This window comes from Diabrotica virgifera, chromosome 4 (genome assembly GCF_917563875.1).
Source record: "Diabrotica virgifera virgifera chromosome 4, PGI_DIABVI_V3a".
NCBI classification, from domain to species: Eukaryota; Metazoa; Arthropoda; class Insecta; order Coleoptera; family Chrysomelidae; genus Diabrotica; species Diabrotica virgifera.
Window position 1 is genome coordinate 253,330,121 of NC_065446.1, and position 26,093 is coordinate 253,356,213.

A 26,093-nucleotide genomic window follows, 5' to 3' on the forward strand; every position below is an offset into this window, starting at 1 on the left:
ATAAGCACGTTGAATCGATGAAACTTACTGATTATATAGACACGGCATGAATAAAGTAAATTGTAAAGCGGTAACGAATAATTTCACTTAAGTTACTAATTAGGGGGTGATTTTCCCGATTTCTTTTTGGACACGACAAAAGGGACCAACTGTATTTTGAGCGTAACTTGCTTACATTTCATACAAGAATCTTTTTTTATATAAAAACAAAAATAAACCTTTTTAAAAACTCTTTAAAAAAGTTGTACTGAGTTTTCTCCAAAAAGTGCTTCATTGTTTGGTTATTTGACGTTGAAATATTCTATTTGGAATGTGGCTAATATGAAGCAAATTTTCGTTAGCTATAACCAGTGCCGGATTAACCATTAGGCAAAGTAGGCAGTTGCCTAGGGGCCTCGGTCCCAAAGGGGGCCTCGCAGAGCCCAAAACGAAAAATTAATAATTAGAATTAAATAAAAACTATAAATCATATTATGTGGAAAAATTTAAATATCGTACAAGACCATAAAAGTGGTGGTGGAGGTATAAAACTACATTACAATGCATACTTTTGTTCACATAGAAAGTCTATGTTGTGAGAATAACCCTGTGGTAGAAGGAACAGTACTACCTACAGATGGAAATAAGAAAAAAAATATTCAAGACTCGAGTAGAAAAACACAAGAAAAAGCAAGAGAAAGCAAAGATCCCTAAGCAAGATCTAAAACAGAAGCAAAACTTATTTAAACTCAGTTTCACACGGAAATCCATAGCTAGTGAAGCTACAATTAATGAAAATGCACATAATGAAATAGAAATAACTGAAGGAAACGTACTTTCCGTAACTGAAGAAAATGAAACAACTATAACGATAGTTCTATTCCAGTTCAAGAAGTTAAAGAACCAGAAATAGAAACTAAGTTAGAAATTGAAGTTAAAGATAAATTGTGTTCTAAATTCGGAAAACGACATAGGATTACGGAATACAATAACTGAAGAAGTAAGGAAATTTTGGATTGGGAAAGGTCTTCTGAATTTAAAAACCTTGATAGAAGTGTTTCAGCATCAAAAGAAATTTTGAAGGCATTACAAGATTTTTACACAATCTATGGTTTTTCGAAAACAAATCAGGGGAACAAAAATTAAAAGAGATTGGCTGACGTATTCTCCCCCAAATAGAGTATCGTATTTTGGGTTTGTTGAGTTCGTGTACAACTTTTTTTCGGCCTCTACTCACCGTTGGGAAGTTATGATCAAATGCTTAAATGAAACTCCACTAAGCGATCTCATTTCTTCACGATCGAGTCCTTAAAAGAACAAGCAGCACAAGATGGACTGCAAGGGCAGCAAGTACATATTATGCAAAACAAGACCGTTGTTTAAAGATTACGACGCTTTCAAATCTGCTCTTCATACTCATACTCTTGCTGAAGACACTAATCAGAATTTTGCTTACTACGAGCAGAAGACCTGCGATCTAAAATACTCTGAATATTCCGACGCGAATAAACGAAAGGGAGCAAGAAAACTACATTTCGATTATGCTAATTCCAATGAAGTTTTTCTACAGGGTGGACGTAGAGTCCACCTTGGAACAGAAAAGTTAAAGGTTAAAACGTATCTACCAATCTTCGATAAGCTAATTACTGAGCTGAGTCGTCGGTTGACAGTGTACGGGGCTGTGAACTCAGTCGGTTTGGTCTTTTGTGTGTTTTACAAAATTGAGTGATACACAAATAAAGGAGTGTGCTTCAAAACTACATGAAAACTATCCTGATAATATTGAATCTGAACTTGAAGATGAACTGGAGGAGTTCAAATATTTTATAGCCAAGCTTCAAGACTTACAGGGAAAACAATTTATTCCTGCTTCAGTCATTTTGGGCTATTTCGCAAAAAGGCAAATGGACATTTTCAAAAATGAAAATTATTAAAAACGGAGAAAGCCAAGGTTTCGTAAGGGGCCTTATAGCTTGGGTTGCCTAGGGGCCTCAAGATTCTTAATCCGGGACTGGCTATAACTTTGATTCTTCTAGATCTAGAGACTTCATGCATATCAATTTTTTTTTCACTTTTTTACAGGCTATATTTTTGCTAAAAAGGTTTTATTCGATAAAATACTTACTTTTTGAATTATTTGCGAAAAAATATCTAAAAACGTATTTGTTTTGTTGAAAATTGAACATATTCAGTCGCAAATAACTCAAAAAGTATTGACTTGATAAAAAAACTCTATAAAACAAAAGTTGCTTAGAACTAGTGAGTTTATCGAATTTCGGACTTATTTTAGACGTATATTTTTTCACCCCCGAGATGAGGTGAAACTCACCGCCAGGGAAAAAGCACGCATCGGCACAATATCACTTTTTTTCTTTGACATATTAGCTATGCGTATGCCAAATTTCACGTCAATCTAAGCGGTTCTTTAAAATTTACAGCAAAAACCGTCATAAAGAATGTACTACGACTTTATTGTTATGAATGAGTGTTTTTTATTAGTAATGTTTACTTCCTATCCATTAAAACTACTCTACACCCACAGAATTTAAAAAACACACACCAAAATGCAATTTTCTGGATTTTTTTTTCTATGAGTGTACTTGGTTTGATTTTTTTCTTTTTATTTATTGTTAACCGAAATTTTAGCTCCTAAACCAGATATCACAAAACCTGCAAACCCATGTATACCGTCCCCTTGTGGACCAAATAGCCAATGTAGAGATTTAGGAGGCCAGGCAATGTGTCTTTGTTTGCCAGAATATTTCGGAACTCCTCCAAACTGCAAACCTGAGTGTGTCGTAAACTCAGAATGTCCAAGTGATAGAGCCTGCATTAATCAAAGATGCAGCGATCCATGTCCTGGTTCCTGTGGTATTAGTGCCACTTGCGAAGTTCGAAATCATAATGCTATTTGTTTCTGTCCTTCGGGATACAGTGGAGATGCTTTTAGATCATGTTTCCCTGTTCCTCCACCAAAGCGTAAGTATTAATGTCATAAATAGTTCAGTCACTGTGGAGAAAACAGGTCAATACCTCTAGTTTTTTATAACTGAATCGATTGTGGGAAAAATTTGAAATTAGTCAAAATTTAGACAAATCGGTGCAGTCATAAAAAATTTAGAGGGAGAATATACCACAGTAATTGGACTAAAATTGGACTTCAAATATCTGAAAACTGATTTAATCTATCTTTTAGCTGAGCCCAAGAACCCTTGCTATCCTAACCCTTGTGGTCCTAACGCACAATGTACGGACGGTATTTGTAAATGTTATCCAGAATACCAAGGTGACCCATACGTAGAATGCAGACCAGAATGTCTGGTGAACCAAGATTGCCCACGTGATAAAGCTTGTGTTAACAGAAAATGTAAGGATCCCTGCATTGGTACTTGCGGACAAAACGCTGAATGTACAATATTTAACCATTACCCCTCTTGTACTTGTCTGGATGGTTACTCTGGAAATCCATTCTTTATATGTAATAGAATTGAGAGTAAGTATATTTTAACAAAGCTGAATAAGATTAAAAAGGCAGTACTGGTAGGAGACTACCATAATATTTTGTCCCCAGCGCTGGGGAAAAATGAGTGATTTATGATGATAAATGCCTCGTTTTTCCCCAAATCTGGGGGAAAATATTATTCTGGTCCCGTGTTGTCTTTTTACTTATAAGAACCATTTATTAAGACGTAATTGTTTCTGTAGAACCTCCTCCAGCAAATCCATGCTACCCAACACCTTGTGGACCGAATAGTCAATGTAGAGAAATTAATGGACAAGCAATCTGCTCATGCGTACCTGGTTATTTGGGCACACCCCCATCTTGTAGACCTGAATGTGTTAGTAGCTCTGAATGTGCGCTCAACAGAGCATGTCTCAACCAAAAATGTATAGATCCATGTCCTGGTACGTGCGGTATTAATGCCCTCTGTCAAGTTGTAAGTCACAACGCCATCTGTACTTGCCCTGAACGTTATAGCGGAGATCCATTTGTAAGATGCCAAGTGGTAGTCGGTATGTTGAACCATTAAATAGAACAAATCCAAACAAAATTGATACTCGTACTGTCACAATTAATAAACTCTTGTATACCAGGTTCACAATTATAGTGTCTAGACTCATGGATATTTGTGGTATAAGGGGTAAACCAAGCAATAAACACAGCATGGGTTTCAAAAGCTTTAAACTTTTAAAAGGGCCGTGGTAAGTCCAAGTACCGTACGAATTTTATACAATATATCTCCATTTGCATAGAAAATTAATTAACTATTTTTAATGGGAAATAAGCCACAATTTTACTAAAAAAAATGATTTTATTAACGTTTCGACGTCCAAATCGGAGGACCTTGTCAAAATACAAAAAATATTAATAAAATAAACAAAAATGTTGTTGCTTAGTAAAAAATTCGTGTAATAATTTATTTAATCTGACTCATTTATATCGGCAATTCAGACATATATTATATACATTTTAAAGTAGAAGACTTTAAAATGATGTTGCCAATATTTATGAGTTGTGTTCCTGGGACGACTTTACTAAAAATTTAAAATACTTTACTTTTAGTAATATGGTGGCTTATTTCCCATTAAAAATAGTTAATTACAAAAATGCCACAAAAAAATAGCTTCAGAACAACATTAGAAAATTAATGTTATAAAATGGGTGCTACTATAGCATGCGGTCTACGGACGCGATTAAAAACGCGTAAATAAGAAGAATTATTATTTTAATTTCACAAATAATCCTTTGTTAAATCTATATTTACTATTTTAGTTGGGAATAAGCCAATTTTGTGGCTTATTCCCAATTAAAATAATAAATTGATATAACAAGTATTAGTTTGAAGAATTAAAATGCTAATTCTTCTGATTTGTGCATTTGATTCACCTTGTAAAGATTGTCATTATAGTGTGCAAATTCTTCTGAGAAACGAATAAAAAGATTATGGTATTGTTTTATCACACAGGTAAGGTATACAGTGTCAGCAAAAACAAATCTTTACAAAGTAAATAAGGCGCATAAAACACAAAAATTATTGTTTAATTTTGCAAATTGATACTTTGTCTTATCAATCTACTATTTTAGTTGATATTAAGCCACAAAATTGGCTTAATACTTTGCACACTATAATAGATAGGTACATGTAGACCGCATACTATAGTAGCACCATAAAATCATTATCAATCATACAAAATTTAAAAAAAAAATAAAAATGAATAAACATTTTCAATTTTGTTGCAACCCGAAACCGCAGTCGTATTATATTTCTAGTTCAATCAGAGAGTACAACAAGAATCTCTACCGGTTTCGGAGCTTCTTAGTCCCTCATCAGGAGATCCATATGTTTTTCTCTTTGAATGAACTAGAATAATACCTTTCGTGCCGTCACGGATTGTAACGAAACTTTAAAAAACAATTATTTAATTAAGGAAGTAGGCGCAAAATCTTGATCCAATGCTATTTAAATGCATCCATTTTTTTAATTCCTGAGAAAACTAGTAAGAATTTTTAAAAAATTTAAAGACACAATGAAATATTACAATATTACCGAGGGCCGAGAGTCCCTGAAAACTTTATTTTAATAATTAAAACTTTAATGTTTATTTTAATAATTTACAGGGGTGGAAAAAGGGAAAAAGTTTAGTGTGATTTTTAATTTGAAATATTTCATTCAAAATAAACATTTTGTTTATTCTAAGGGACTTTCGGCCCTCGGTAATAATGTAGTCTTTCATTATACGTTTAAATTTTTCAAAAATATCTATTAGTTTTCTCTGGATTCGAAAAAAACGAATACATTTAAATAGCATAGGAACAAGATTTTGCCCATATCCCCTTAAAAGGTTTCAACAATAGAAGATTAGAGATAGAAGAGGGGATTATTTTTATTACTTTACCATCCTTTTTAGCCCTAGGCCTACAAGGCCTGTTGCGCTTAATGAATAAATAAATATATCATCCTTTTTAAGGGGCCACTAGAATAATGAAGTCACTATATTTGTGAACCTTCTATACCTAGCTCTTTTATTTTCAACAAATATACGCGACATTTGGTAAGTGCTACCCACGCGGACTAAAAATCGATATTAATAGTGACAGTAAAGAGATAAACGACTGAACCCTGATATTTACGTAAATATTTCTTCATCTAGTAACAGAAAAACCGTCCCCAACCGTAATCGAGGCCATAAACCCCTGCACCCGTACCTTCTGCGGCTTATACGCTCAATGTGAACCAACCTCAAGTGGTACCGCCAAATGCACTTGTCTCCCCGATTACCTTGGTGCTCCCCCTAACTGCCGACCCGAATGCCAAAGCAACAGCGACTGCGCAAAGAATTTGGCATGTGTCAACCTTAAATGCAAAGATCCTTGTCCTGGCTTATGTGGATTGAACTCTAGGTGTCTAGTAGTCAACAATATACCTAGCTGTTTGTGTGTAGACGGTTACTCAGGAGATCCGTTTACTATGTGCCGTATAAAATGTAAGATAGTGTATTATTAGTAACTAATATTTATGTCTAAGAGCTTACTAATCTGAAATATTTATTAACAATAGTATAATAATTGTCTGATATCAACTAACCTTACAAATATTACTATAGTACGTTCATTTCCAAGATAAGCTCGAGGTTACACCCATCGGTGGGTGTTTCTTGTCGTTGCAGCTTGTCATTGGTTGGAAATGACAGGTAGAGTGACCTATAGCTTAGCTTGCGAATGAACGTAGTATAGACACTAAGTGTTTACTGTATATACCTAAAACTCTCGAAAAACTACTGTTGTTGTGATATCTTATTAGAACAGGTCGAATGTTGATAATTGCAAACGATAGTTAATTGCTAGGAATTCTATAACGGTGAAGAGCTGGTGAAAAGCTGTTTCTCAAGCTTAGGGCTCTTCCTTGAAGATTGGTTTTTGTTAGTTAATTACATCTCTCCACTTTGTAGAGCCTGGATTTTTAGCCTGCATCTTGAATGACTGGTCTGGTGAAAACTTTATTCAAGGAAATGCCAGCTGTCACCTTTAAGTCACTACTGGACCTTCATTTGTCATATTTTTGTATCACACTCACGTTTAAGTGACTAATTGACTCATCTGTTGAAAGGAAAGAACCATTGTGATTTTTTACTTCTTTGACTATTTTTTGGTCTGACAAGCGTGAAGAGCTGCTGGAAACTGCTTGTCAAACTTAGATCAAACTGCTTCTTTGAAGATTTGTTTTTGTTATATATAATTACATCTCTCCACTTTGAACCCCGGATTTTTTGATTACATCTTTGAATGACTAGTATGGTGAAAACTTTCTTCCGAGATGCTTCCTGCCATCTTTAAATCACTACTGGGCCTTCATTTGTCGTATTTTTGGATCATACTTACGTTTGAGTGGTTAGTTGACTCCTTTGTCTCAAGAACCATCGTGATTTTTTACTTCTTGAACTGTTCTCTTGTCTGATGAGAGTATAAGTTGTTTTCTATCACCGTGACTGTAGATTTGAAATCGATTGTCAGTTTATTATTCCTGTACTAGTTATACTTTTTCTGGCACAAGTTGTTACTGCAACTCTTCCTTGTTGATCACATCTAGATCCAAGTGTTAGTATGGAAATGCTACTCGTGGAGTCGCCTTAAGTATGTTGAGTATTATTTTAAATATCAAGTGGGACTTAATATGTGCTTCTTACGACCTGTCATAACAATACTGACATGCCGTAAAATTATAAATATAATAAAAAACGATATAAGATATACAACAACATTTGTTTTGCGATTAATGTACCACTGTAAACAATACTTTCTTCTGTTTAAAACTATAACAGTAGTCTAACTCGACAATATGTTTTCAGCACCCGATCCAACACCATCACCTAAACCAGACAACCCATGCGTACCATCACCATGTGGACCCAACGCTCAATGCCGTCTTTCAGCCGGCTACGGAGTATGCGAATGCCTGCCGGAGTACCAAGGAAATCCCTACGAGGGCTGCAGACCAGAATGTATATCGAATTCTGAGTGTCCGATGAACAGAGCCTGTATCGGGAACAAGTGCAGGGATCCATGTCCTGGCACTTGCGGCATTTCTGCTGAATGCGACACCGTCAATCATGTTCCAATTTGTTCTTGTCCCAATGGATATACTGGGGACGCCTTTAGACAGTGCATACGGGAAATAGGTAAGATTCGCAATATATTATATATACAGAGATAATGAGAGGAAGACACAGAGAGAGAGAGAGAGAGAGAGAGAAAGAGATTTGTGTCGAATGACTAAATATGTACAATGTCACTAGAGAAGTATACAAAAAGGATCATCAGCTTGAGAGAAATAAAGATTTTTGTTGCTATCCGCATTGGATGATCAGACTATGTACAATTACATTAGAGAAATATATTAAAGATTTAATGAGAGAGAGAGAGAGAGATAGAGAAAGAGAGAGAAAGAGAGAGAGAGAGAGAGAAAGAGAGTAATAAAGATTTTCCTAGTTATCCGGCTCGAAGGACCATAATATGTACAATTAAGGCATGTCTGCTTCATGTGCCTTATCCGTTACGGACGTTGGCTATCATCATAGCAATTTTAATTTTGATTGCGGCGTTTTTGAATAACTCGATTGATGTTAGTCCAAACCATTGGCGTAAGTTTTGATGCCATGAGTGTCTTCTTCTTCCGGGTCAGCTTTTGCCCTCTATTTTTATCCTGTATGATCGGTTGGAGTATACGATATTTATCATGTCTCATAATATGACCGAGGCATTCAAGTTTCCGTTTCTTAATCGTGAAAGAGGTTTTTTTTTTATTTCGCATTCGTCGCAATACCTCTACGTTGGGGTGTTCCGTTATTGTCCAGGCCTCTGCGCCATACAGCAAGACTGGAAATATATAGCATTTTAGCAGCCATATTTTTAGTGGGAGATACAGGTCGCAATGGGTGAATATATTTCTCATGTTGTTAAATTTGGCTCTGGAAAATTCTAGATTGTATTATGTTTGTTTGATCCCATTTCGAGTTGACGACTGTTTCATGGTATATATACGAGTCAACGTGTTGAATTAATTGGTTTTTATTTTCAATTGTTTGGCAAGTTTTTGAGTTTTGCTGACTAGCATCCATTTTGTTTTATTTATGTTGAGGTTAAGTCCTTTTTCTTCACTCGCTCTTTGTACCCTGTACATGAGATGCTGAAGTTCATCGATACTACTGGCAAGTACGACTGTATCGTCCGCATATCGGATATTATTTGTCAATTCTCTATTGATTTTTATGCCTTCGTTTGCTTCATCCAGTACTTTTTAAAAATTTGTTCGGATTAAATATGAAAAAGGAGAGAAGGGAGAACACATCCCTGTCGCACACCTTTTCTGATCTCAATGCTCTCTGTGTACAAATTGCCAACTTTCACCCTGGCTGTCTGATTAAAGTAGAGACTTGTCACAATTCGGATGTCCTTATCATCAATTCCTATGTTTTGTAGAATTTCAATTAGTTGGTCATGTCTAACATTGTCAAAGGCCTTGTAATCTACACAGCACATGTAGACAACCTTGTTCATATCTCTACACCTCTGTACTAATACTTGCAGGCAGTGGCGTGCTGGAACTTTTCGAGCGGCCCGGTGATTTTATAGAAAAGCGGCCTCCCATCCTCATTTTATCTTCTATTACCAGGATTTTTTATTATATAAAATAAAAAATACAAAAATATAAATTATTTTTAAATCAAACATATGACTTTGAATTCAATGAAATTTTTTTAAATTTGCTATATTTTTTATTGAGAATAAGCAATCTTATATTATCACCTATTATCACATATCACATAATAAAATATACATAGTTTCAAAAGTTATGCATTACCTAAAATTATGCTCATTTTCATAGTTGATTTTTTCGAGAACAGATTAACGAATTCCGCTATTTTTTTACAATTTTAGATTTTTCTTTGGTATTTACCCAGTTGGGCAAAGGTTTACTCAAACTTCTTTTTTTTTTACTTATACCAGGTAGAAGAAAAGATATGTTTTTCTGATGTTAAGTTTGAGACACCCTGTAGGGAGGATAAGGTATAAGTGTTGATATATATCGAAATCGTATTGTAGTCTTATGTTTTGTGAACATTTTGTTTTTTGAATGTCCCTGATATCTTTAGAAACATAGAAAATGGACGGTTTAATTCTTTAGCATGATATGTTTTATCTTTTATCTGAAACAAAACTAAATTAACAATAAAAAATAACAGCTAACAAACCTTTAAAAACAGAGAGGCATATAACGTTAACAATTCTGGTCGAAACCTTAAGATATATTTGTCGACCAAGTGAGCGGTATGCACAGCGCAACATAAGAGAGACGAGATTGTTTAATAGAGGCTCTGTTATGTTTTGGGGTGCACTTTCCTTGAGAGCGAGTACGGATTTGGTGTCTATGTACGTGGAGGCTCTTTAAATAGCGAGAGGTATATTGCACATATTTTCTTTATTTGAACACTTTGTTCCTTTCGCACTCTATATAGAAAATAATTTCATCTTAGTGTATGATAAGACATAACCTCCTCACGTATCGCATGTCATCAGTTAAAACACTTATTAAGTCTAGTTTCTTTGTTATTAAAGATATCAGAGAAACTAAAAAAATAAAATGTTCACAAACTATGGGACTACAACATAACTTCGATGTATACCCACCTTTGTACGTTTTCCTTCCTACAGGGTGTCTCAAACTTTTGTTTCAGTTAAAACACATGTTAAAGAATAAAACCGTCCATGTTCCTTGTTTCTAAAGATATCAGTGACATTCAAAAAACAAAACGTTTTTTTGAAATTAAAAAAAAAATGTTTGTTACATCAAAATTTTTTTGGAAAAACTGTTATTGGACCGGCCTCAAGAGGCCGCAGCCTCTCGGTGATTGCACCGATTCATTTATATGGCCAGCACGCCATTGCTTGCAGGCAAAACACTGCCTCCCTTGTGCCCAAAGCATTCCTAAAACCAAATTGTGACTCGTTGATTTCCGCTTCACACTTGTTGTAGATTCTGTTATACAATCATGAGCGCCCTAATAACCGGCAAAATAGGTCAAAAGATGGAAAACATAATACATTGCAAAACAAAAAGAGATGAAAGTAGTGGAGGTGGAAATTATCGTTATAAACGTATTAATTAACATTACATTACATGTACATTACTGTGACAGGAGTATTTTATAAAATTCTACTGTCACAGTGACAGTTGTCATACTCTGATACGTCTAAAGGTGGGAAAATATATAATGTAATGTTATTTTAGACGTTTATAACGATAATTTCCACCTCCACTAGTTTCATCTCTTTTTGAGATCTTTTACATCTTTTGAGCTATTTTTCCGGTTCTTAGCGCGCTCATCACTGTATATGATTTTAGTGAAGACTTATGGTTATATGATTAATTAGGCTTATTAGTCTATGTTGGTCACACAATTTAGTGTTTTGGTTTTTCCAAATTGTAACCAATTTTCCGGAATTCTGCCGCTGTCGTATATATTATTGAAAAGAGTGGTTAACATTTCTAGGAATGAATTGTTCGTTTCTCATAAAATTTTAGCACTTCAGTATGAATATTGTCAGGCCCTGGAGATTTGTTATTTTTTTTTTGAGTGAATTTGATGGCCTTGGCCGAGCCAATTAGCCAGACATTTTGTTATTTTAAAAACAAAAAAATTTGATTTTTCAATCAGAGGAATTTTTTCTGTATTTCTAACTCTAAATACATAACAAACTAACATTATTATCTACAATTATTATCTAAATAATACTCTGTTTTGGTTGTTCATTTTTTTTGTAAATTTTTATTTTTTTTTGTATTTTTTTTGCATTTTTTTATATTGTTAATTTGTTTTTTTTATTAATTTTTTTATTGTTATTTTTTATAAATTGTTTTTTTTTTACTACGCTAAGACGTAAACCCGATTCATCCTCGCGGAGGTTTACATCTTCTTAGTTTTTTTTTGCTTTTTTTTATTTTTTCTGTTTTTTTTTTCTTTTCTTTTTCTCTTTTTTTTTGTTCTGTTCTTTTTTCAATTATAATTTATAATAATTACTTAAATCTACAGGATTTAAAACAAAATAACAACAAAACAAACATGTTTGTTTTGTTTTAACAAACATGCCTGCTTTGTTTTAACAAAATTTCTTAAATACAGGGTAAATTTTATTGCTACAATCTATATTTACAATTTTTGATATGTACGTAAATTGTTTTTAATATATTAATATCTTCAGAAAATATCAAATTGTTCAGGTAGGCGGGAAGTGGAATTTTTAATATATTAAGATTATCATAAAATTTGTTTATATTTACTGATTGATGTGAACATTCGAGGAGAATATGTAGTAGATTACCTTCTTTTCCACACTCACAGTTAGGTGACTCTGTGAGACCCAGACTGTACATATGAAGGGGGGTAAGAGCATGATTACATCTCAATCTATTTATAACTCTTATGAAATGGCGATTTGATACAGAATGAAACCATCTTTTAATGGGAATTTCAGGTCGCATTTGTTTGTAATTACTACCAGTTCTCGTATTTCGATAATACCTTTGCCAATTTTCTTTTTGGTGTCGTCTACTAATAATATCAATATCCGAAATGGGTAGTAAGTTCATGGGAAGTTCTTCGCCTATTTCTAGGGCGGATTTGGCTAGCCTGTCTACTATTTCGTTACCCCTAATGCCTGCGTGTCCCTTTATCCACGATATAATGATGTTTTTTCCTAAATTTGCAATTTTATTATAAAGAGTCATAATTTCCAGTTCTATATGATTGAGTTGTTGGTACTTATGTACGTTAGTTAGTCTATCAACGACACTCTTACTGTCTGTAAATATTATGCAGCTATAGGGTTCGTTACTAAATATGTGTCTTAAAGCAAAAAGTATCGCTATCATTTCAGCGGTGTATATCGATGATTCACAAGGCAATTTGAATAATTTTTTAAATCCACTTTGAATATTGATTATTGCACATCCTACTTTGTTTTGTACTTTGGATCCATCTGTATAGTAAAACTGATAATGTGGCCATTTATGAAGTATAAATGATTGAAAAACGGCTGGATTTAAATTAATATCCATAAAAAAGAATGTGTGTGTACTTTGTACGCACGTAAGAAGTTATACTTCTATTATATGACTTAAACGAAATTAATATACTTTTTATTTATATTTTGTTTAAATATTAAACTAATTTATACTTACTACTTCTCAAACATTTGTATTAGAACAGTGCCAAAAATTAAAATAATAAAAGAATAAAACACACACAAACACATTAAACAAGCCACAAATGATGTCTGAACATTAATTGTCGAAAAATTTTTTAACTAAATACGTATTTTCTGAAAATACAATTATATAATAAATATACTTACAATCATAAAATGTATTAAAAAAACAAAAAAGAAAGTTTCTATTGGGACTCGAACCAGCGCTGATAAGAGCGGTTGGTGTTGGAATTCATTGCCTTCTCCGCTTAGCCACGGACACTATGTGTCATTATTTACGAAAATCGACTAACTAAACGGATTAAACTTGTGGTATTTTGATATTTTGAAAATTGATCAAATTATTTTAATTTTGAATTGAAATGATTTAGAATTGAAAAAATACAACAAAACATAGAGTAAAAAAACAATATATTAGGTGAATATTGATAGAAATTTTGATGGTAATCAAATTATATAAATAAAAGTATTACATACTATGTATTTTGGCAGATCAAATAGGTAGGTTTATACCCATGATACATTAACAATTATTACGTACCTGTTGCTTTTAAAAACTATTTAAAAGTCACTACAATATTATAAACATTTTTGTTTCTGTCCTCACAACAATAAAACTAATATATTATACATTTGTTTACCTTTACCTTTACCTCCAAACCACAGCTGCCATATCGGATAATTTTTGATATGTCATTTGAACATCCAATCAGAACAAAGTTATAATGCGCATGCGCCGGGCTGATAGGTTTTAACATATAAAAAAATCACCCTCTATCGCCGGTAAAGAAGTATAACTTCAAAAAAAGTATTAATTTGTTTTGAGAAAATTTCTTCTAATACATGGGAATACATAGGTGAAACTTGATTTTCATAAGTATAGAAAGTACTTCGGTATTGAGATATTTTCAAGTAACTATCTACAAGAAGGGGACATTTTTTCTTTGTCCAATATTTATGAGTTAGATCTAAAATTGTTACTTTTGAGGGACCGTATTGCTTGTTCTACCTCTAAATTGAGAATGGAAGGACTGATTTCGGTGATTTCAATTGAGTAATTATTAGGATAGTCTGAAGCAAAGAGGTTTTCAACATATTGCTTCCATGTTTCTAGAATCTTTGTTGGTTCTGAGATCAAAATTCCGTTGGTGTCAAGTATGTCCGTTGCTGAGCTGTTGTATTTTCTTTGGCTCTAAGGCATGTAGTTATGCGAAATTATTAAAATAACTTCAGAGTTGTCTGAATTGTATTAGAGGTTTCTGGTTCAAAAGAATTAAGAGAGGGTTTGTGTTATATAGACAAATCTTGATCGCGGAAAAAAACCGGGATGAAAAAAAAACAAATTGTCTGTCTGTTTTTGCAAATAAACGTGTACACCAATTAGCGACTCTTCAATTAGAGTAAGCAAAACACAGTATTTTGTTTATATTGAGAGCCGTCGCTAGTAGAATCGGGGTGTTTGTTTATTGAGTATACACTGAAAGTGAAACATCATCATAAGTAGCTCGACAGCCCTTTTTGGGTCCTGGCTTGTTTTAGGATTTTCCGCCATTCTGTTCTGTTCCTTGCTTTGTTCTTTCAGTTGGTAATCTCAAGTGTTTTCCGATCTTGTTCCACTTGTTCTATGTATCTAAGTTTGGGTCTTTCCTTTGACCTTCTCCCTACTGGTGTCTGCCTCATTATATGTTTTGTTGTTTTAGTCTTTAACATTTTCGACAGTGTCCATGTCTCTGATCCATATATAAGAACCGGTTTTATCAGGGTTTTGTATATTTTGCATTTGGTTTTTCTCGTGATGTTGATAGATCTTAGATGTTAAATTAGGGCATTAAATCCATTGCCGGCTTGAAAATATTATTAGATCAGTGGGGATCTGGCCTTTGAAGAGGCTGAATCTGAGATCTTCAAATCATATCATAAATAATTACCGGTTCAGCTACTGAAGTTACCGGTGCTGGCAACTTCGATAGGTACCTATTGTGGGTTTATCCCCCCAGTTTAATCAATTTCCATTAAAAATCAAGTAAATTTCTATCTTTGAGTGACAGTATTAGTCCAAGTAATGAAGCTTAGAATAGAACAAAACCTCGCAATTTTTACAGAATGAATCGATTTGCTTGAAAATTTGAGAATAGGTAGAGGATAGTCCAAGAATCAAAATCTATATGATGCCGAAAGGCGCTTTTACCATGGGGGTGGTTACCACCCCATTTCAGGGGTGGAAATTTTTTATTATATGTAGACCGCAAAAGTTGGTAAAAACATTTATTCTAAGCAAAAAACTTTCTATACATTTTTTTGATATAATCAATGCTTTTCCATTTATTCGCTATCGAAAGTGTTAGTTTTATATCGAAAAAATCAATGTTTTTAATCAGTTTTCTGCTAATAACTGAAAAACTTTTCGTTTTATCAAAACAACTTTGCTTAATAAAAATGTACCTTTTGAAAAAATAAACAAATCAGTTTTTTTTTATTTTTTTTTTTAAACCAAAAGTAATCGAGCTATACTTTTTTATATCTTAGCTCTTCTGCGTCAAACGCTAAATATTGTAGATTCAAAGTCAAACGACGGGAAAACTATGCATTTTTCGAGGATAACTCGTTGAAACTAATTTAAAGTATTTAAAATTATCTATCTCTAGAAATAAAAAGAAGTCTCTAGCTCAAAAATTAAGTAACTTATAATGAAAAGAATGTCAGTCCCTATTTTTTTCGGCAAAAAATTTATCGGAAACAACCCCCTTAACACCAGCCTAATTAACATTAGTCACTGGCAATATTTGGCCTTCTTTATTTATGTATTATTAATAGGTTCTAGAAGTTTGACCGGCTTAAAATTATTAGTTTTTAATAAAATGGAGTTAAAAGCGAATAATAAATTTTTGTAGTTTGGTAAAAAATGCTCTTTTCTTCGAAATAGAAAGATTAGCATCAGAGATTCGAAAAAATGTTTAAATATGAAATTGTAGTTTATTTAATTCCCAAGAACATCGTTTGCAAAAATTTTTCCTATGGCAAAAATTGAGTGATATATTGACAATTAAAACTTGTAATAACATGCAAAAACCACCTTTACCAACCCTTTCAAAGTCACCTCTTTTTGAGACTGAGGATTTTAAAAAGATTTAATATTAATAGCCTTATAGTTCTCATAAAAACCTATAAAATTCTTTATCACCAAACTTTCTTAGATAAAAAATTAAAAGGTTACGGTTAAAAAATCAATATATTTTTTTGAAGAAAAAAAAGAGAAATCCAATTGGAAGCATAATAATGTAAGTTAGCGGTGTTTTTAGTCATTGGCCTTATTTGTTCTTCTTTATTTATGCATTATTAATAGATTCTAGACGTTTGACTGGCTTATAATAATTAATTTTAAAAAACTGGAGTTAAAAGCGAATAACGAATTTTTGTAGTTTGGCAAAAAATGCCATTTTCTTCAGAATAGAAAGATTAGCATCAGAGATACGAAAAAATGATTCAATATGAAATTGTAGATTATTTAATTCTCAAGAACTTGGTTGGAAAATTTTTTTTCTGCGGCACAAATTGAGTGAATTGTAAATGGGTACCTATACCAAGAACATTGATTTCTTAGATATAAAACTAACACTTTCGATAGCGAATAAATCGAAAACTGTTAATTTTATCAAAAAAATGTATAAAACATTTTTTGCTTAGAATGAATGTTTTATCAACTTTTGCGGTCAAAATATAATAAAAAATTTCCACCCCGGAGATGGGGTGGCAACCACCCCCATGGTAAAAGCGCTTTTCGGCATCATATAGATTTTGATCCTTGGACTATCCACTACTTATTCTCAAATTTTCAAGCAAATCGATCCATTCTGTAAAAATTGCGAGGTGAAAAGCTTCAGTTCCTGGACTATATAAGCTTTTTTTGTGTTTTTTATTGTCGAGAAATTTTGTTCTTTTTTTAAGCTTCTCCTTATAAAAGGCGATGATAGCTATGATTTTTCCATTCCTCTCATTTTTCTTATTAATCCTTCATAAATATTTCATTTCTTCTATCTATGTTCCTCTTTTCTTCCCAATCTATTTATTTTCTGTACCCTTTCTCGTTATTTTAATTCTTCTTACCTCATAAGCTCTTTTGACCAGTCTACTTTCCTCTGACCCATATTGTCATACCGCCTAATTTTCTTTTAATAACTTTTTTTATGGATTCTTGGTATAAGTTCTCTTTTATTATTTCGTTTCTTATTGTGTCTTGTTTTTGTGAAATTTTACACAAAGTTTTGTATCTATGGTTCAAATGTAACTTTTCACTGCGTTTATACTATGTAAACTGCTAAAGATTTAAAATTTTTTTAAAAATTCACACATTCAGTCACACATTCTCTGTCGTGTACAGCTTTCATCCATTTACTGCTAACAAGCTTCAGGTCGTCAGTATATCTGGTTGGTGGGCATCCTCTGCTCCATAGTGACTTTTGTCTTGTTACCACTCAACAATACGTTTTGTCCATCGGCTGTCTGATAATCTGGCGACGTATCATGCCTAGTTCCATTTGCTGCTCTGTTAAGTGTGTATAGTATCAGTATAGGATCAGTGTAGTATTAGTAATTCAGTATAGTATCAGTATAGTATCACTATCTTATCAGTAACAATAGCTCTAAGTTTGATATTTCTTTTTTCAGAACAACCACCACGCAACCCATGCAATCCATCACCATGCGGCATCAACACCATATGTCGCGAATCAGGCCAAAACGCAATTTGTGAATGTCTGCCTGGTTTCTTCGGAACACCAACTGCCGGAGGTTGTAGACCCGAGTGTACCATCAGCGCTGATTGTGACAGAAATAGGGCTTGCGTCAACCAGAAATGTATCGATCCATGTCCTGGTACCTGTGGATTCGCAGCTGTCTGTAACGTCATCAACCACAGCCCTGTATGCAGTTGCCCACCTCCACTCATCGGTGATCCTTTCACTTTGTGCAGGGAAGCTCCAAAAGAAAAAACAAAAGACCCATGCAATCCATCACCATGCAACATCAACGGAGAATGCCGAGTAATCAATGGTGTAGCAACCTGTTCATATCCGGAATGTATCATAAATCAAGATTGTCCAAGAGATAAGGCTTGTTATTCTCAGAAATGTGGAGATCCTTGTAGAGGAGCCTGTGGAATTAACGCTTTATGCCAAGTTGTTAACCACAGAGCAATATGTTCTTGTCCTATTGGTTACATCGGATCACCAGAAGTTCAGTGTCTGGTAGAAGATCAACCCAAACCCAAAGTTGAATGTACCCAAGATTCGGATTGTACCAACGATAAGGCTTGCCTTAACAGCAGATGCGTGAGCCCTTGCACTACGAGTCTTTGTGGAAACAACGCAGAATGCCGCGTACAACTACACAGAGCAATCTGCACTTGCAGAGACGGCTTTACTGGAAACGCCCAACAAGTTTGCTACGAAATAGGTTGTCGATCAGACTCAGAATGTCCACCTACTCAATCTTGCGTTAACAAAGAATGTGTTGATCCTTGCTCGTTTACATCGTGTGGTCTAAATGCTCTTTGCAAAGCAGATTATAACCACAAAGCTAGATGCTATTGTCCCAACAACTTTAGAGGAGATCCTTTCGTACGATGTGAAAGACCAGAATGTACCAGAGATGAAGAATGTTCTTACAACTTAGCCTGTAGAAATGAACGATGCTCTGATCCTTGTAACTGCGGTAATGGAGCCATCTGTAGAGTGACCAACCACAGACCTCAGTGCTCTTGCCCACCGGGTTATATCGGAAATCCATTAGTAGCCTGTACCATCATACCTGATCCAGAACCAGAATGTAGAGCTGATGCCGACTGTCCTAGAAACTTGGCTTGCTTCAGTGGAATCTGCAAGAATCCTTGCTTCGAAACCAATCCATGTGGAAGGAATACCGAATGTATAGTAGTAGATAGCCTTCCTTTGAGAACCATGTCATGTATGTGCTTGCCTGGATACATCGGAAATGCTGATACAGAATGTAGACGACGTAAGTGTTTTGAATTGTTGAGATATATGGAATGATTTTGGGACTTTATTGAAGAAATTCCACTTGTAACGAATCCATCTTCTATAAAGCTATTCAAAATCATAATGTATATTTTGTACTGATGTTAATTTGAGCTTTATATTTTAGGACCTTTTACCCCTTTTATCGAACAGCAACACTATATTTCTTTGTTTATGTATTATTTGATTTTTTAAGTGTACGCTTAACCAAGCCAATATAGGTATACAATTTACGTTATGCGCTATTCTTGGTTCAGCGAACAGTGCAAGTTTTATGGCACCCACCTTAAATGATAAATATTTTAGAACCAACACCTGAACCTGGATGCAAGAGTAGTGCAGAGTGTCCATCAACCGATGCCTGCATCAATCGTCAATGTGTCAACCCTTGCGCCTTAGGCAATCCTTGCGCACTCAACGCTGAATGTACACCAACCAACCACAAAGCCGTCTGCAGATGTCCGTCACCACTTCTTGGAGATCCTCTCATCAAATGCTATCCACAACCTCAAACCAAGCCTGAGTGTCAATCAGACTCCGAATGCACGAACGATAAGTCCTGTATCAATCAGAGATGCCAGAACCCTTGCGAACTGTCCAATCCATGCAGTGCTCTAGCTGAATGTAGGACTCTCTTCCATAGACCAACGTGTTCGTGTCCACTAGGCTGGTTAGGAAATCCACAAGTATCCTGCTATAAACGTAAGCTCTAGATAATAAATAGTTTATACCAGAAAATACTAAACAATCATTATTTTTTAGCTGAATGTACTTCAAATAGTGACTGTCCATATGACAAAGCTTGCATCAATGAATATTGCCAAAATCCTTGCGCTTCACAATCTTGTGGAAGAGGAGCAGAATGCGTAGTTCAACGACACATTCCACAATGCCAATGTCCTCTAGGAACTCAAGGCAACCCTCTTGTTTCCTGTATCACCGGTATATGCCACTACAACGAAGACTGTGCAGATCATGAAGCCTGTGATAGACTAAACAGAGTATGTAGACCAGTATGTGATGAAGATACATGCGCAGACAATGCACAATGTATAGGACAACACCACCAACCTAAATGTACATGCCCACTTGGCACTACTGGTAATCCGTTCGTTAAATGTATAGGAATCTTGCCACCAGAACCTGAATGCAAGTCAGATTCAGAATGTCTATCTCACTTGGCTTGTATAAATAGCCGCTGTATGAATCCATGCAGTACAGAAAATGTTTGCACAGCTGATCAAGAATGTCTGGTACTGGATACATTACCTTTGAGAACTATTATGTGCCAATGTCCACCTGACACCATTGTTGATGCATCTGGAAAATGCGTAAGGTTGATTTCACCTAAACCACAGTGTATCGTAGACTCAGAATGTAGTGATAGTGACAGATGTATCGCTGGTACTTGTATCGAAGCTTGCAGAGTTGACAGATGTGGAATAAATGCCATTTGTACATCAAGAAACCACCAAGCAATATGCACGTGTCCTCCTGGATACATTGGCAATGCCCACTATGAATGCAACAGTATGCCCAAGAAACCAATTCCATCCAAGGGTCCTGAATGTTATAGAGACAGTGACTGTAGTTATGATCGAACGTGCAGAAACGAAGAATGTGTTAATATTTGCATAGAGGACAATCCATGTGCTAGCAGTGCTTTCTGTTCCGCTAGGAACCATCAAGCTGAATGCAGATGTCCTGAAGGCTACGAAGGAAATCCTAAGATCAGTTGTATTCCACGTAAGTTGTTTTGTTCTTTTAATATAAAATTTCTGAGACATCTGCTCTAGCCACTTTATCTTTTACTAAGAACTTATTTTCTTATAAACGTAAATTTATTTTCATAAAAATATATTAAGATTTTCTATCAAAAATTTATTTTTTTATGTTTTAGCACTTGGTCCTACAGTTGGCTGTACATCTAACTCAGACTGTCCCAAGAGCGAGTCTTGCATCAACCGCATCTGCGCAAGTCCATGTAACTGCGGTCCTAATGCAGAATGTAGAGTGCTCAACCATTACCCAACATGTCTCTGTCGATCAGGTTACTCAGGCAACCCACAGCTAGGTTGCTTCAAATTAGGCTGTCAATCAGACAACGAATGTTCCAACGACCAGCAATGTTACAACGGCCAATGTATTAGTCCTTGCATATTAGGAAACCCATGTGCTAGGAATGCCGAATGTTACGGAAATAACCATAGAGCTCAGTGCAGATGTTTGCCAGGCTTCGAAGGTAATCCTGTGACCAGATGCGAAAGAATCGAGTGCCGCGTTGACAATGACTGTCCAAATAATAGAGCATGTTATCAACAACGGTGTGTAGATCCCTGCTCTGCAGTGGCTGAACCACCATGCGCTCAGAATGCTATTTGCTACGTTACAAACCATTTAGCAGGATGTTATTGTCCGCCAAATCTACCAGAAGGTAATCCACTATCGTACTGTATACCTAGACAAGTTAAAGAACAGCCAGAATGTGAATTTGACAATGATTGTCCTAGTAAACTGGCTTGTATTGGACGTCAATGTGTAAATCCTTGCGAAGAACTTTCACCATGCCACCGTACAGCTCAGTGTAGCGTTTCGGATACTGTTCCAGTAAGAACAATGATTTGTACTTGTCCTGAAGGTTGGGTACCAAACGAAAATGGGGAATGCCATCCAGTTATAGTACCAATACCACCAGGATGTACCAGCGACAACGACTGCTCAGATAATGAAGCCTGCATTAACAGATTATGTACTAGCCCGTGTGAATGCGGTACCAATGCTGACTGTAGAATCCAAAACCACAGAGCTGTATGCTCTTGTCGTGAAGGCTATGAAGGAAATCCAAATCTTGTCTGTCATACTGTTGGTTGTAGAGTCGATTCAGAATGTGGCTCAGGAAAGGCTTGTATCAACGGAAATTGTATCAACCCATGTCTTGTCAGAGATAATTGTGGAATCAACGCTGAGTGCTACGCCCACCAAAACAGAGCAGAATGTAGGTGTAGGTCAGGATACAGAGGCAACCCACTTGAACGTTGTATTGTCATTGGATGTCTCTCAAACAGCGACTGTCCTGGCGATAGACAATGTATCAATGCTCAATGTATCAACCCTTGCATCTACGACAATCCTTGTTCTCCAAGAGCAGAATGTAGCATTCACAATCATCTAGCCGTTTGCAGATGTCCTCCTGGACTCATTGGAAATCCATACTTTGACTGTAAACCTGAACCTCGACCAGAATGTAGAGAAGACTCGGAATGTCCTTCCAGACTAGCTTGCCTCAGCAACAGATGCCAAGATCCATGCGCTGTTCTTGAACCATGCCGTAGACCAGCTGAATGTCAAGTAATCGGAACCGTACCTCTTCGTACAATGAACTGCGTCTGTCCACCAGGATATATCAGCAGTGGAAGTGGTACTTGCAATCCTGTCAAAGCCGTCATAGTTGTAGGTGCTTGTGCAAGCGACAGCGAGTGTCCATCAGATAAGGCTTGCTTTAACGGAATATGTAGAAATCCATGCAACTGTGGACCTAATGCCGAATGTAGAATCAAGGATCACAAACCAGTCTGTACTTGCGAACCAGGATATGACGGAAATCCAGAGCTGGAATGCCACAAAATCGGCTGTAGAGCTGACTCTGAATGTTCACCACAACATACATGTGTCAACAGGTAAGCTTACTAAATAGTTATTTTTATTTCTTAATGATAATGCAGGCCAACAAAAATTAATTTTGAAACTTCGTTTATTAAATTATAGCTGATATTTATATAGATTCAGTTTCAGTATAGATATAATCCAAAGTATGGTAGATAAGTTTTTTTCACAAAGTTTGTAATGTTTCTGGCTTCTTCTTCTTTAGCTCTACAACTCTAAGTGAGTCTTGACCACATTTTCTATTTTACACCACTCTCGCTGGTCTTGTGCAAAAATCTCCCATAGTTGTACCCTCATCTTACGTAAATCATAAGTTACTGCACCCTTCCATCTTTTTCTTGTTCGACCAACTGACCTGCCCTCTGGCCTTTCCCAGAAGGTTGTATTTAGTAGTTTTTCATCACTTGATCTCAGTATATGTTCTGCCCATCTTATACGATTTGCCTTGATGTATCGTACTATATTTTCATCTCCATAGAATACTTGAAGTTTCTGGTTATGTTTTCGTGTCTTCGTCTCCACTCTCCTGTTATCTCGTCTCTACAAGCTCAAAAGATCGTCTAGAGGATCTTACGTTCTAGGACTAGTACTTTTATTGTTTCACGCTACTTCAGTGTCCACGTGTCACTTCCCTACATTGTTATGGAGCGTCCATATGTTGTTATGAGACGATTTATAGTTTCATATAACTTTGTTTCAGCTGTCTTTGACAGCAATTTTGATTTACGTAGGGTCCGCTGGAGAGTAATACGCTCTATTTCCTGATATGACTCTAGCTGCTACATCTTTTTCATAACTGTGTTCGGCTATTATCAGTGCTCCCAAGAATTTGAATTCTTTGACAACTTCGAAATTGTATTTATTGAAATATTTTGTCTAATTTTTGGTCTTGGATTTTTGGTAATTTATTTTCGTTTTTCGGTTTTATCTTCGTTGACCTTTCCCTGGCCAATTTCCCTGGATCCGGTTTCAAAAGGGGTAAAAACTTCTTTCGCATCTCTGGTGGATTGTGCAATTAAATCGACATCGTTAGCAAAAGCTAGGTACATGAGACTAGATTGATATTGAACAAACGTTTTTACATCCTTTCGAAGAAGAAAAGATAGAGGAGGAAACAAAACGTCAGTTGTTAGCAGAAATATGTTTCAGCATTGTTACCAACGTCATCCTATATTCATTACACATGGTCATTCCTTGTTATTTTACCACAGGTCATCCCTGAAGTCTACTGCGCTTGTCGCCTTATGGATGTTGACCGTTCAACTAGATTTCTGTCATCCTTGCTTCCTACGTTCAGGAGGTTGCCATTCCAGACGTCGTTTTGGAAGATTCTCGCCATTCATTAGATTTACGTGTCCTTACTAAATCAACTATTTTCTTTCTATACCTCTCATGGTTGTTACTTCTATTCCCATACGATTTTTAACCTCCTCTAACCCCATCTAAGGATATAAGAATAAGGTATTTTATACTGTTGGCCTGTGCTATGCTCAAGCTGTAACAAAATTTTGATATAATCTTCGATATGTTTCTTTTTTAGACAATGCATTCCTGTTTGTGCTGCTGACGGTTCCTCCTGTGGAGATAGAGCAGTATGCTACGGATATAACCATCGCGCTGTTTGCGACTGTCCAACAGGTCTTTCAGGAAACCCCAGGATCTCTTGTAACATGATAGGTTGTCGAACAGACACAGACTGTCCATCAAGTCGTGCCTGCATCAACAGCAGATGTGAACTAACTTGTGAAGTCGCCAATCCATGTGATCCAAAATCGCTGGCTGAATGCAAAGTCTATAACCACGTAGTAGAATGCGTCTGTCCACCAGGAACAATCAGCGATGGTAATAGGGGTTGCTTAACAATAGAAGAGAAATGCAGGGTTGACTCTGATTGTCCATTACAATTTGCTTGCATTGGATTTAAGTGCATTAACCCCTGCATAGCTACCGAACCATGTGGAATTAATGCGGAATGCACAGTTTTGAATACTGAACCTGTGAGAACCATGGTGTGCCTCTGCTTGCCAGGATACCAAGGAAATGCTGCTAAGATATGCAATCCAAGTAAGTTTTGATTAAATTTGATACATTATTTAAGATTTTCACTAATGTTCTTGCTTTCTACACATACGAAGACCTCTAAATAACATAGGAGGCCACCAGAAACGGACTTTAGATAGAGGGTGGATTGATATAAAACGAGCCTTTGATATAAAAAACAAGTCGTTTGGGATTAAATCGATTTATTTCCCAACATAGTTCTCTTTCAGCTCGACCCACTTAGTAAGACGATGTTGCAATTTTTTTTATCCCATCCGAATTGTACAATTTGCTCGAGCTTTTTAAAATAGGCCGAAATTTCAGCGAGGACTTCATTGTTTGTTGTGAAATGGCGTCCTCCGAGCCATTTTTCTTAGGTTTGGAAACAGGAAAAAGTCGCTGGCAGCAAGATCTGGGGAATACGGTGGGTGTTCAACCAATTCATAGCCCAATTTGTGTAATTTTGCCATCGCGACGGCAGATCGATGAGCTGGTGCGTTGTCTTGATGAAAGAGCACTTTTTTGCGTGCCAAACCGGGGTGTTTTTGACGCAATTCGGCATCGAATCGATTAAATAATGCTGCGTAGTACTGGCCATTGATTGTTTTTTGTTTTTCCAAATAGTCGATGTGGATGATAAACTTCCCCAGAAAAGAGTTACCATCACTTTGCCGGCCGAATATGCACTTTTTGCCATCTTCGGTGGGCCTTCGCCGCGTTTACGCCACTGTTTCCACTGTTCTTTGGTTTCCGGTGTGTATTAATGCACCCAGGTTTCGTCAACGATGATACATCGGCAAAAAAATCCTTCATATCGTGCAGCATCATCGTTGAAATCGTCTCCGAAGTAGTCACACGTTTACGGACGTGGTTAATTGTTAGCAAACGCGGCACCTATCGCGCGGATAGTTTTTTTTTGTCCAAATGATGGGGAATAATGTTTTGTAAGTATTCATAGGAAATGTTTAGGGCCTCTACTAACTCGCGGAGCTTGATTCGACGATCTGCCATAATCATGGCATAGACTTTGTCGTTCATTTCCGGCGTGGTGACTTCATTTGGCCTCCCGGGATGCTCATCATCAAAAACACTCGTATGACTACGAACAAATTCAG

General features: G+C 35.8%; 1 protein-coding gene across 30 annotated transcripts in view; it reads left to right on the forward strand.

Annotated features, from left to right (window-relative positions):
- Positions 1 to 26,093, forward strand: part of LOC114327495 (uncharacterized) — a 677,364-nt gene that overhangs the window by 637,942 nt on the left and 13,329 nt on the right. For 29 of the 30 annotated variants that reach the window (XM_050648865.1, XM_050648867.1, XM_050648885.1 and 26 more), the window contains 10 exons: positions 2,626 to 2,958; positions 3,176 to 3,472; positions 3,685 to 3,993; positions 6,133 to 6,465; positions 7,828 to 8,157; positions 17,909 to 19,255; positions 19,582 to 19,977; positions 20,038 to 21,021; positions 21,176 to 22,952; positions 24,479 to 25,002. The exons of the other annotated variant lie outside the window; for it this stretch is intronic. In XM_050648865.1, coding sequence (XP_050504822.1) covers positions 2,626 to 2,958; positions 3,176 to 3,472; positions 3,685 to 3,993; positions 6,133 to 6,465; positions 7,828 to 8,157; positions 17,909 to 19,255; positions 19,582 to 19,977; positions 20,038 to 21,021; positions 21,176 to 22,952; positions 24,479 to 25,002 — 6,630 coding nt within the window. The remainder of the gene's footprint in view (positions 1 to 2,625; positions 2,959 to 3,175; positions 3,473 to 3,684; positions 3,994 to 6,132; positions 6,466 to 7,827; positions 8,158 to 17,908; positions 19,256 to 19,581; positions 19,978 to 20,037; positions 21,022 to 21,175; positions 22,953 to 24,478; positions 25,003 to 26,093) is intronic. 30 annotated transcript variants of the gene reach the window in all.